At 37.0% G+C, this 12,322-nt stretch overlaps 1 protein-coding gene across 1 annotated transcript; it reads left to right on the plus strand.

The window, feature by feature from the left end:
- Nucleotides 1-1,969: 1,969 nt before the first annotated feature.
- On the plus strand, nucleotides 1,970-9,527 carry psmc5 (proteasome 26S subunit, ATPase 5). The gene is made up of 11 exons (XM_016244753.1): nucleotides 1,970-2,064; nucleotides 2,636-2,707; nucleotides 4,130-4,199; nucleotides 4,315-4,412; nucleotides 4,515-4,571; nucleotides 5,400-5,630; nucleotides 5,760-5,886; nucleotides 6,072-6,262; nucleotides 7,007-7,024; nucleotides 9,180-9,266; nucleotides 9,390-9,527. The coding sequence occupies exons 1-11, from the start codon at nucleotides 2,032-2,034 to the stop codon at nucleotides 9,441-9,443; spliced, it is 1,038 nt and encodes a 345-aa protein (XP_016100239.1). The 5' UTR covers nucleotides 1,970-2,031; the 3' UTR covers nucleotides 9,444-9,527.
- Nucleotides 9,528-12,322: the final 2,795 nt, after the last annotated feature.

A 12,322-nucleotide genomic window follows, 5' to 3' on the forward strand; every position in this document is an offset into this window, starting at 1 on the left:
CATAGAGGAGAAACAATAATGTACAGAATGTGGAAAATAATGTGGTTTTTTTACCTTAAACCGCATAAACACATTTTAGTACACCAAATACACAAAATTATGTTATTTTTAGCAGCATCATATGACCCCTTTAAAGAGTTGGATTCTCATGCTAAACATGGCCAAAGTTCAAAAAAACGATTTGGATGTATAACAGAGTATTTCTATGCCAAATACACACTTCCAGGTTTCTTAAAAGTTTGGGAAAGTTTTTTTTCGATCATGGGTCTTCATGACATAATGAAGGGCGGAACTCCTTATATGGGCATTTCTCCTGGAAGCGCACGCCCGCGCACACATCGACCAGAGCGAGAGCAAGAGCGCGCCCATCAACGCGCTTCATTCAGCAGCGCTGCATGGGACTCGCTCGGGAATAATGTCTCTAAAGAAGTGTGTTTTTGGTTGTAAGGGAAAGATAACCTTGTTCAGCTTCCCGAAGAATCCAGCAAACAGCGGATGCACTTTGTTTTCCGGGGCAGCAACGGAGTTTTGCAAGTGTGTTTGTTGACGAACGTTTTATAAACAAGGCCCAGTTCAACGCTGGATTTACACATCGTTTGATACTGAAAGATGGAGCGGTCCCAGCTATAAAAGATCCTGGTCATGATTCAGAAATGCAGATGGTAAGTGAAACTACCTCAAATGTCTGTTTTGTTGGCAATCGGCGCTCAAGTGCTAGTCACTCTTTAGCTCCGCCCATGGCGCTCCTCCAGGAGCTCGGCTGTTTTCGGAGAGAATCATAAAGCTGTATCTTTCTTTTATAAATATGATAAAACGAAAGACTTTTTGGAGATATGAAGGATGCAGTACTATTCTGTACTCAAGATTAATATGAGTTTGGGTGAAATTGTGTGTGTTAGGTCCCATTTAAGATGAAATGTTAAAACGGCTTGCCATACTCTGAGGCCCTGTCCACACCAACGCGGTTATTTTTAAAACCGCAGCTTTTTCTACGTGGTTAGGCCATTTGTCCACATACAAACGCAGCACCAGTTCACTGAAACCGAAAATTTTTGAAAACGCCTGCCAAGGTGAAGATTTTCAAAAACTCCGGTTGCAGTGTTATCGTGTAGACAGTGAAACCGTAGTTTTTGGCTTGTGACGTCGGCGCCTACGCTGTTATCTCCGCCTACTGGAGACTTTTTCAGGCTTCTGATTGGCCAACATGGCTTTACGGTTGAGATTATATCACCAGCTGTTGGTTAGGCATGCTCTTGACAGCGCTTCATAGCTTGCGTTTTCATGTGGACGTGAATGTGTTTTTTTTTAACGGAAGAAGGAAAAACTTTTATAAAACGTTTATAAAAATACCCGTGTATGTGTGGACATGGCCTGACTGTACACATACCGTTACCGATTCCGCTTTATTCGCGGTTAAAGGGATAGTTCACCCAAAAATGAAAATGTGATGTTTATCTGCTTACCTCAGGGCATCCAAGATGTAGGTGACTTTGTTTCTTCAGTAGAACACAAATGATGATTTTTTTACTCCAACTGTTGCAGTCTATCAGTCGTATAATGCATGGCAATGGTAACAAAATCTATGAGAGTAAAAAAAACATGCACAGACAAATTCAAATGAAACCCTGCGGCTCGTGACGACACATTGATGTCCTAAGACACGAAACGAAGCGCGTACACACCTCACGCACTGGATGCCGTGCGCGCTCAAATTAGAGGTAAAAAATTATATAAATACTGTTCTGTTTCTGGCACAAACCGATCGTTTCATGTCTTAGGACATCAATGTGTGGTCAGGAGCCGCAGGGTTTAATTTGGATTTGTCTAAACAAAGTCACCTACATCTTGGATGCCCTCGGGGTAAGCAGATAAACATCAAATTTTCATTTTTGGGTGAACTATCCCTTTAAGTGTAACGACAAGAACTCTCCAGCGTGACGTTGGCGCTAGAGATCACATCTTTCAGTCTGCAGTGCATTATGTCAGAGGAAAACTAATCGGATATAACGCCGCTGATGGACGGAAGTTTGCATGTTCAAGATGGCGCTGGACGGGATCGAGCAAGTAAGTGATATTTTTGTGTTAAATCTTGAAATATGAACAGCACAGTTAGCTGTGTTTTATAATTCAGCAACACATATTGCATATGAGGAGTGTGCTGTAACTGTAGTGTTAGGAAATATTAGATAGAATGGCTGACTTTAAGACGCGTTTGCTCCGAGTGAAGCAGAGTTTGCTGTCTCATTGTGTCACACTGACTAGGACTGATCATAACATGGGATAAGTAGTTACAACATGACAAATAATTAATGTTTAGCTATAACATGCAGTATCACTGATAATAACAACATACATTTCTCTTGTCTAATAATAAGAGAAGTCTCCGATAATCAAAACTCTGATTGTAACACAGAGAATCAAAATCGCTCGTGTCTGATCATAACATCATAACAGAAATCTCAACTCTCTAACATGAGGAATCTCTCATTACTGATCATAACATGCTAAATGGTTCGTTTCTAAGAAAGCATCGTGAATCATCACTTTACTTCAGCCGGCACTGTTACACTACCTGACTATTAATAAACCGACATTTTATGATATTAATAATATTGTTGTTAATATTTTTTCCCAGATGGATATTGAGGAGAGTAAAGGAGGCACTGGTCTCCGACAGTATTACCTGTCTAAAATTGAGGAGCTTCAGGTAAGAATAGCCATGAAATAGTTTGACAGCATTAACGATGTTAAAGGGATAGTTCACCCAAAAATGAAAATTCTGTCATCGTTTACTCACCCTCATGTCGTTCCAAACCTGTATGAGTTGCTTTCTTATGTTGAACATAAAAGAAGATATTTTGAAGATTGCTGGTGATCAAACAGTTGGTGGTTACCATTGACGTCCATAGTATTTTTTTTTTCCTAATATGGAAGTCAATGGCAACCACCAACTGTTTGATCACCAGCAATCTTCAAAATATCTTCTTTTATGTTCAACATAAGAAAGCAACTCATACAGGTTTGGAACGACATGAGGGTGAGTAAACGATGACAGAATTTTCATTTTTGGGTGAACTATCCCTTTAAGGACCCTTGTAAAAAAAAAAAAGAAGTAGCCTACACATTAGTATGCTTGTAAAAAGAGTGTTTATTACGGAAATAATATCATTTAAAAGAATATGTTGACAAATTAATGTAATGTTATTGGATACTTCATTGCATGTTATTTACAATTAAAAAAAAGTTTTATATTTTAAATTTCTATTAAATTCAGGTCGTTGAACTTAATAGAGTTTTGACCCACTTAAGTACATCTTTATAATATGTAATTTCATAATTTTATTGTTTTAGAAATATGATTAAAGTGTACTGCTGAATGTACTGACAAGCATTTATGATCAACTAAAATATACTTCCATGCCATTTCTATTAAAACGTGTATGTCATGTATTAAAATATTGTTGTAATAGCATATTTGTAATGATAAAGAAGCAATTTGGAAAATTTAAAATATATTACCTTTCAGTGATATATCAACTAAAATTATAATAATGTTAGTCAACACATCAAAAAAATGTAGTTCATTAAAACACAACCATCAATTTAAACATAATGATTTATGGGGGAAGTCGTGGCGTAATGGTTAGAGAGTCAGACTCGTAATCCAAAGGTTCAAGTCTCGTACCGGCAGGGATTGTAGGTGGGGGGAGTGAATGTACAGTGCTCTCTCCCACCTTCAATACCACGACTGAGGTGCCCTTGAGCAAGGCACCGGACCCCCAACTGCTCCCCGGGCGCCGCAGCATAAATGGCTGCCCACTGCTCCGGGTGTGTGTTCACGGTGTGTGTGTGTGCACTGCTGTGTGTGTGCACTTTGGATGGGTTAAATGCAGAGCACTAATTCCTAGTATGGGTAACCATACTTGGCAACATGTCACGTCACTGTCACTTAAAATGTACTTTAATTACACTTAATTGACTTTTTCTCATTCATATTATCTGCAACTACATTTTATTTAAAAAAATATACTTTTAAGATTTGAAGTACACTACAAATGCAGATTCAGAACAATTAAGCACACTTCTTTTTCACAAGGGTATGTCTAAATGTGCTTGTCTCTTTACTCAGTTGACAGTGAATGATAAAAGCCAAAATCTCAGGCGTCTACAGGCTCAAAGGAACGAGCTAAATGCCAAGGGTAAAGCCATTTCAACCAGCTTTCTCATAAATGTCACTTTGTGATGTTCAAATGCATATGCCAAATAGAATATGCTAAATATGTCATCATATGTAATTTGTGCTGTTTCTTTTAGTGCGCCTCCTGCGTGAAGAGCTTCAGTTGCTGCAGGAGCAGGGGTCTTATGTAGGAGAGGTGGTGAGAGCCATGGACAAGAAGAAAGTGCTGGTCAAGGTTTGAGAGCCATGATTTCCTGTTTAATTTCATGAGCATAGTTTGTGCTGAGATGTAACAATGCAGTTTTGTTAATCATTTGTATTTATGCTTTGTTTTTAGGTGCATCCTGAAGGAAAGTTTGTAGTGGATGTGGATAAGAACATTGATATAAATGATGTAAGTGTTTTGTTTAGGGTTTTTACTAAGGCTGGTTAAACTGATAATCATGATTATTTTGCTCAAATTATAATCACAATTATTAAGAGAACATCAACTCATACGCAGGGTGTATTTTTCATAATCTAGTTTCCGGTTATGTCCTATTTATATTATATACATTAACACACTCTTTACATTATAAAAACTGGTAAAACTCTTTAAGAAGTTTCTCTCAAAAGCTAAAACAGTAAAATTCCTAATAATAACAAATTATGGAACCGTATATCTATTAAAACACGCAAAAAAGATTCATGACGCATTGAGGTTGCATAAGTGCATGTATTCAGCAACCACAATCGCAAACAATATAGTTGAGATTCATGAAAAACAATATAGTCGGGATTCATGTTTGGATTTATTACAGTTCATCACTCCGAAGGTTTGCTCGCAGATTTAGTCGCTGCAAATAGCACAAACGGCTGCGCATGGTTGTCAGGTTGAGAAGATTAAATAAAAGACAAAATTTATCATTTTAAATGAAAAGCTCCAATTGGGGGATTTAAACTCTTGACATCTGGCAACGCCACAGATAATATTTATACAAGGTATTGGTAGTGTCAAAAAAATTTTTTTAATAATTTTTCATTAAAGAACACAAAATATTGGTCACAAATTACTATTAAATGCGCATCCCTAGTTTTTACAGTCACAAATGCTACCTCAGAATTCCAGGAGAGGATACAGTTTTTGTCTGGTGGCTCATAAAATAGAAAGGTTTTTAAAAAATGTACTTGTAGATTTTTTTGCATTAATGTTGATAGTAAACTATATCCTCATTTCCAACAGGTAACTCCCAATTGCCGTGTAGCACTTCGAAATGACAGTTACACACTTCACAAAATCCTGCCAAACAAAGTTGACCCACTCGTCTCACTGATGATGGTGGAAAAAGTGCCAGATTCAACGTACGAGATGATTGGAGGGCTGGACAAACAGATCAAAGAGATCAAGGAAGTGATTGAGCTTCCAGTCAAGCACCCAGAATTGTTTGAGGCTCTAGGAATTGCGCAGCCTAAGGCAAGTGATGACATAGCTTATTCATGTCAGGTTAATAATGTCATGTAAAAGAGTGCTACCTTCTCAATAGTAGGTCTGTTGGCCTGCCAGATCTACGTCATCTTCTGTAATGTTTTTGTTGGTCTGCAGGGTGTGCTGCTGTATGGACCTCCTGGAACTGGAAAGACCCTGTTAGCCAGAGCTGTGGCCCATCACACTGACTGCACCTTCATCAGGGTGTCTGGATCAGAGCTGGTGCAGAAATTCATAGGAGAAGGTTGGTTGTGCTTCCAGACAAATCACTTTTTTTTTTTTTTTACCTGTACTTTTTTTCTGGAGATGTTTAGCAGAATGTTCTTGCTGCTCTTTTCCTTATTATAAAATCATATATTGCTCTGAAAGATGTTCTTTTTTTTTTTAATTATAATTTTATCCTTTTTTGACTCTGTGTGTACATTCCAGGAGCTCGTATGGTGCGTGAGCTGTTCGTCATGGCCAGGGAACATGCGCCCTCTATCATCTTCATGGATGAGATCGACTCCATCGGCTCGTCTCGGCTGGAGGGTGGATCAGGAGGAGACAGTGAGGTGCAGAGAACTATGCTGGAGCTCCTCAACCAGCTGGATGGGTTTGAGGCCACCAAGAACATCAAGGTGAGAAGCAAACACCTGTAGCCTATGTGCTGATCCTAACATGAAAAGGGGTCTCATCTCTGGTTTTAGAACTTGGTAGCTTTTTATTGAATTTGTAAAACGCATAGTTGTGAAAACACAGCATGACTTGGTGTGATTGTAAAATACTGAGATTTAATTATAGAAAAATCTGGTACACTGCATTTTAAGTGTGGCACTGTGGTCTTTTAACTCATGATCTAGAGTTTTCAGTGTCTCAGAGCAGCTCAGTTCACAATAAAACTGCTCCACATGGACTCCATCTCTGCAAGCGTTGTGAGTTGCGGTCACTTGTAATGTGCATTTGAAAATGTGACGCACGTCAACTAGGGATGCACCGATATGAACGTAAAACGCATAGTTGTGAAAACGCAGCATGACTTGGTGTTATTGTAAAATACTGAGATTTAATTATAGAAAAATCTGGTACACTGCATTTTAAGTGTGGCACTGTGGTCTTTTACACATGAGCAACTCATGATCTAGAGTTTTCAGTGTCTCAGAGCAGCTCAGTTCACAATAAAACTGCTCCACATGGACTCCATCTCTGCAAGCGTTGTGAGTTGCGGTCACTTGTAATGTGCATTTGAAAATGTGACGCACGTCAACTAGGGATGCACCGATATGAAAATTTTGGCCGATACCGATAACCGATTATTCTTTATTTTTGAAAGCCGATAACCGATATGTTGGCCGATAAATCTATATCCAAATTGTTATATACTATCTGGTGCTGAGGTCAAGGTGAGTAGAGCCTTGCACGGGCATCAAATTTAGTCCCTAGCCCGGCCCGTGTCCGACAGCTCATCGGAATTCTTGGCCCGATTCTGACCCGAGCCCATCTTTTTTTTTTCTCTCTCCTTTTCCCAAAACAGCTTATACTACTGTTTCAGCTATTAAAATGGTTCAGTTTTGTATGTAATGTCAAAGTGATTATATTTCTTTCATGTATTTTTTAAGTTAATTTAGAAAAACGTTTGGAGCATTTTTTTGTTCGTTAAATGTACGTTTTTTTTGTTTTTTAAAGTAACGACCAATCGGCCAGCGGCAGAGAGTGAGCTGATAGCCTATGTTTGATCAATTTAGCCTTCTCAAATCATCACGACTTGCCTAAAATAAAATCTATAGATATAAAACCGTTCAAGCATATCACAATGTTAATTTACATTTACACACAGCAAAATCCCCAGAGTTAAATCAACTATGCTCGGAGTACATATTGTGCCAATCTACAGAGTGTTAAAGTAACACTGAAGCAGAGTTACCACTGTTGAGGATTATGTGATACGTTTTCATGTCTAAAAGCCTTAGCAGTAGTTGTTCATCTTCAACATTGTTAACAGCGGGTTTTCTTTAATAATGCTCACTCATCAATTAATTCATTGCTTAATTATCCCATTAACTTTAACTCGGCTTCAGTGTTACTTTAACACTCTGTAGATTGGGACAATATGTACTCTGAACATAGTTGATTTAACTCTGGGGATTTTGCTGTGCATTTAGTCATTTTGCAGACGCTTTTATCCAAAGCGACTTACAATTGGGGGATACATAAAGAGATTCTTCTTAAAGAGGCAAACAGACACAGGAAGTGCTTGTAATACCAAGTTTCTAGACATTGTTCAAATAAGTACAAGCTAGAAAGAGAAGGAATAAGTAAAGAGATATATATATATATAATTTTTTTATTTATTTTTTTATGATGAAGTCAAGTAGCTTCGAAAGAGATGAGTTTTCAGCTGTCGCTTGAAAATTGTCAGGGATTCAGCATTCCGGATAGGGGTGGGAAGATCGTTCCACCAGCCAGGAGTGGTGAACGAGAATGTTCTGGAAAGTGATTTTGAGCCTCTCTTTTTAGTTTAAATGTTTAACCTATAAATGTGTGCTATTAGATGCATATCTAATCGTTTGTGCGGAGAGCTAAACCACGCTTTACAGGCGTCGACGCGATCACTTGCATTGGAAACAACTTAAAATATGCCGTAATTTTTGCTCATAAAGGTAAGAGCAATACATCACTCGGAACTGTAAAGGGTCGACTTTTATTTGTGTGCACTCACAATATCATCAAAATGTTGTGCTTTTATAAAATAAAGGATACATGCATGGAAAGCTTTAAATTACTACTTTAAAACTAAATAAAACAAAAACTCTTTCATTATAAAATCCGTAAAGATGCACTTCTCTCTAAAGGCGTGTCTAATGAGGAGATAGCGAGTCAGGATCTTCATCTTTGTGACACGGACTCAGAAAACACTAATTTATTAATAAATAACTCAAATATCTCCTTACTATTTCCCCCTGACACATTCATGGTAATTACTTTTGCTGGGGCTTTGCGGCACGCTTTAGCCTGTTGCGTGCGTTTTTTGCTGTTATGTGCAAGGATATGTTTGCAGATTCTGCACTGCACATGACCAGTTGGCTCACTGTTTGCCGTGGTAATCAAATCAAAACTCTTCCAAAATGCAGCTTTTCCCGAAGCATTGGGAACTTTTAGTAACTCCCCACGCTCCAACTTCTCCCTGATGCTCTGCATGGTCAACTGTCACCTGTATGCTAATGCGTGCGTATATGCGTTGCGTATTGCGTAGGCGATATATAATATTTATTAATATAATCAATATAACAATATTTCATACAGTAGCCTGTGTGTGCTCTGCGCGTATATGGGCACAATAAAAGGAGAGAAGCTGAATGAGCCCGAGCCCGATCTGTAAAAAAAAAAAAAAAAGATAATAAAAATGGCCCGACTCAGCGTGACGGACTTGCAGACCTCTAAAGGTGAGGTCTCAGTCTCCACCATGCATGACGCAGAGCTGCGCTCATTTCCAGTCATTTATAGACGTCTGTACGCCACATTTTCAACAAGCTGTTTTTATTTGTCCTTGTCTGGCAGGGTGTCTGCACAGAGGCAGGGATGTATGCTCTGAGAGAGAGGCGAGTCCACGTTACCCAAGAAGATTTTGAAATGGCAGTAGCAAAGGTACTGAAATCATTTTCTTTTTCGATCGTGCTCTTGGTACAAATAATATTTAAACCTACCAATTCTTTTTATGATTCGTTTTCAGTGAATAGCTCTCATTTATAATATACTGTATGTTTACAGGTGATGCAGAAAGACAGTGAGAAAAACATGTCCATAAAGAAGCTCTGGAAGTAAACATTAGACTATGTAATGTGCAGTTTTTTTCTTCAAGTTGCTTCATCACCCAAATGTATTCAAAATAAATTGTTTCTCACTTAGCATGATCTGTTTTTCTTTCCATTTGTTAAAAAACTGCACTTAGAAATGCACTTACATTGACAAAAGTTGATTATCTCATAGACATTCACTGTAACGGCTTAAATGATTTTTTTGAAGACAAAGGCCAAAGAAGAAAAAAAAAAGCACAGAATCCCCAAACTAAAATTAACGACCTAAATTAGAACTTCATTCGCACACAGAAGCTTTTGTAACTACATTTCATGATTATGAATCTTTAATGCGGAGTATGCATTGTTTCAGTTTTTTTTTGTCCAGGACATTTGAATTGGAATGATGCATTTGCTGAGTTTCAAATAAAAGCATATGCATTTATCAGAGAAGAGGAGACTTTACATTTAAAAGAGCTCTTTTGCTTAATGAGTCTGAATTCTTTCATTAGTCCAATGCTGGTTTTGTGAGTTATTTGTTCCTAATTCCTAATTTTCCCATGACCAGAAAAGTCCACCACTTTGTTTTCAGATTTAAATTTTATTTTTTTATTAAAAAAGAGGGGGAATTGATTGCATAATAACTAGAGCATTGTGGGAAATAAACCAAGATACTTTAACTGAAATAAATGTTAATAAAAGTTCACTAATGTATTCTAAGAGATGTATAAAGTAATTACAAATGTTCATGGATTGAAACTCTGATTGTTAATATAATAAAAAATTTAAAGCATTTAAAACCAGCTTGAAAAAAATCAGTTCATTTGATTCTAGTTCTGTTTTAAATTGAATGTATCAGAAATGAAATGGAATTGAAAGTCATTCTCAGTTCTGCATGGTGTAAACTGTGCTGTTTACAAACCCAACCCCGGATGACTGCTGCCAGTAAGCGTGCAGCTCAAAGTCCTCTACAGACGTTCCAGTCACTTTTGGAAAGCACGTACAGTCCTGACTTTGACTTCCACTTTCTTCTGCTTTGGGTCTGATGACATAACAACTGTGAGTATGGCATTTCAAAAAAATACTAGAATGTGAAAACATGGTACATGCTTTTTACAACGGTTTTAATTCAACTAATCGAAGTTCATGAAAGAAAAAAAATTGAATAAACAGTTTGGCGATAAGGAGCTCGCTTGAGGCTATGAAAAGCACATTATTATGTGACCCTGGACCACAAAACCAGTCTTGATTGTCAATTTTTCGAAACTGAGATTTATACGTCATCTGACAGCTTCAATCTTGAATAAATAAGCTTTCCATTGATGTATGGTTTGTTATGATAGGACAATATTTGGCCGAGATACAACTATTTGAAAATCTGGAATCTGAGGGTGCAAAAACATCAAAATATTGAGAAAATCATCTTTAAAGTTGTCCAAATTAAGTTCTTAGCAATGCATATTACTAATCAAAAATGAAGTTTTGATATGTTTACGATAGGAAATTTACAAAATATCTTCATGGAACATGATCTTTACATAATATCCTAATGATTTTTGGCATAAAAGAAAAATCTATAATTTTGACCCATACAATGTATTTTTGGCTATTACTACAAATATACCCCAGCGACTTAAGACTGCTTTTGTGCTCCAGGGGCACATTTTGATGTTCACATATATCCTAGACACTTTCTGACTGCTTTTCCTTCACTATCCACTCCAACTCATTAATTTAGTTTTAAACCGTGTTAGGTTTGAAAAACTTCTCGTGGCCACCATTTGCATTTGTCTACAAAAGTAATTTAAGATCGTTAGAGACAAATTCAGCCATGTAGTTTAAAACTACAAGTAGGTTTTTTTTAATACATATTTTGACATTTGACAACCTGAGCACAACAGGGGCCCGTTATGTGAAATATTTACTATTCTAAATAGTTATACCAGGTATAACTACACAATAACTATGTTAAAAATAAAGCAAAAATGTAAAAAGTATGTATATATATATATATAGCTGACTTTAAAATGTAAGTATCCCTCACACAAAGATGATTGATTTTGGGGGTCCATGCCATCTAAAAGACTGAAAATCACATTCATTTTTATTTAGGGGGAAAAAGCTTAAACCTCTATTTCTTAAATTTTTTTAAAATAATTTATGCATTTTAATACACAGTCTTTGCATTTTGACTTTAATCTCCACAAAAAATAAAAATACAATCTGAAATAAAAATCTTTCGGTAACACTTTAGTTTAGGGACCAATTGTCACTATTACTTAATTGCTTATTTGTATGTATATTACTAGCATATTGACTGTTTATTAGTACTTATAAAGCACATATTAATGTCTTATTCTGCATGACCATATTTTAGATCCACCCAATACCTAAACTTAACAACTACCTTATTATACCTAACAATTAATAAGCAGCCAATTGGGAGATTTTTGAGGCAAAAGTCTTAGTTAATAGAGAGAACTGGCCTCTAAAGTGTGACCAAACTTTCACTATAGAAGATGTATTCAAATCAGTGTCTGTACCAGCTGCATTTTTTAATACATTCATAGATCTGTACACGAGTAGTGAGCCCATTAAAGTCATTAAATCAATTGCATTTTACACAAAGCTATGGTAACTTTTCCTGATCACGTACATCATGTACATTGATATTTAATACTAATATTTAAAAACATTTCTCTGCAGACTTTCCTGCCCACTTTAATGGCTGATTATATACTCTACTATATCCAGTAAGTATGACGCTCATCAGATCTTCATAAGATCTTTCTGTATGTAAGCAATACGTTGTTTGTCTGATGATGCAGGACGTGGCTGACGCCGCTGCTGGTTTTGACTGTGAGTCTGTGCATACTGAGGTACTGCTGCAAACTCTGCAGCAAAGTC

Source organism: Sinocyclocheilus grahami, unplaced genomic scaffold, assembly GCF_001515645.1.
Source record: "Sinocyclocheilus grahami isolate Dianchi unplaced genomic scaffold, SAMN03320097.WGS_v1.1 scaffold733.1, whole genome shotgun sequence".
NCBI lineage: Eukaryota > Metazoa > Chordata > Actinopteri > Cypriniformes > Cyprinidae > Sinocyclocheilus > Sinocyclocheilus grahami.

Coding starts and splice junctions, on each gene's coding strand:
- psmc5 (XM_016244753.1), top strand. CDS start 2,032: ATGTTCAAGATGGCGCTGGACGGGATCGAGCAA. Junction 2,065..2,635: donor CGCTGGACGGGATCGAGCAA/GTAAGTGATATT, acceptor ATTTTTTCCCAG/ATGGATATTGAGGAGAGTAA. Junction 4,413..4,514: donor AGAAGAAAGTGCTGGTCAAG/GTTTGAGAGCCA, acceptor CTTTGTTTTTAG/GTGCATCCTGAAGGAAAGTT.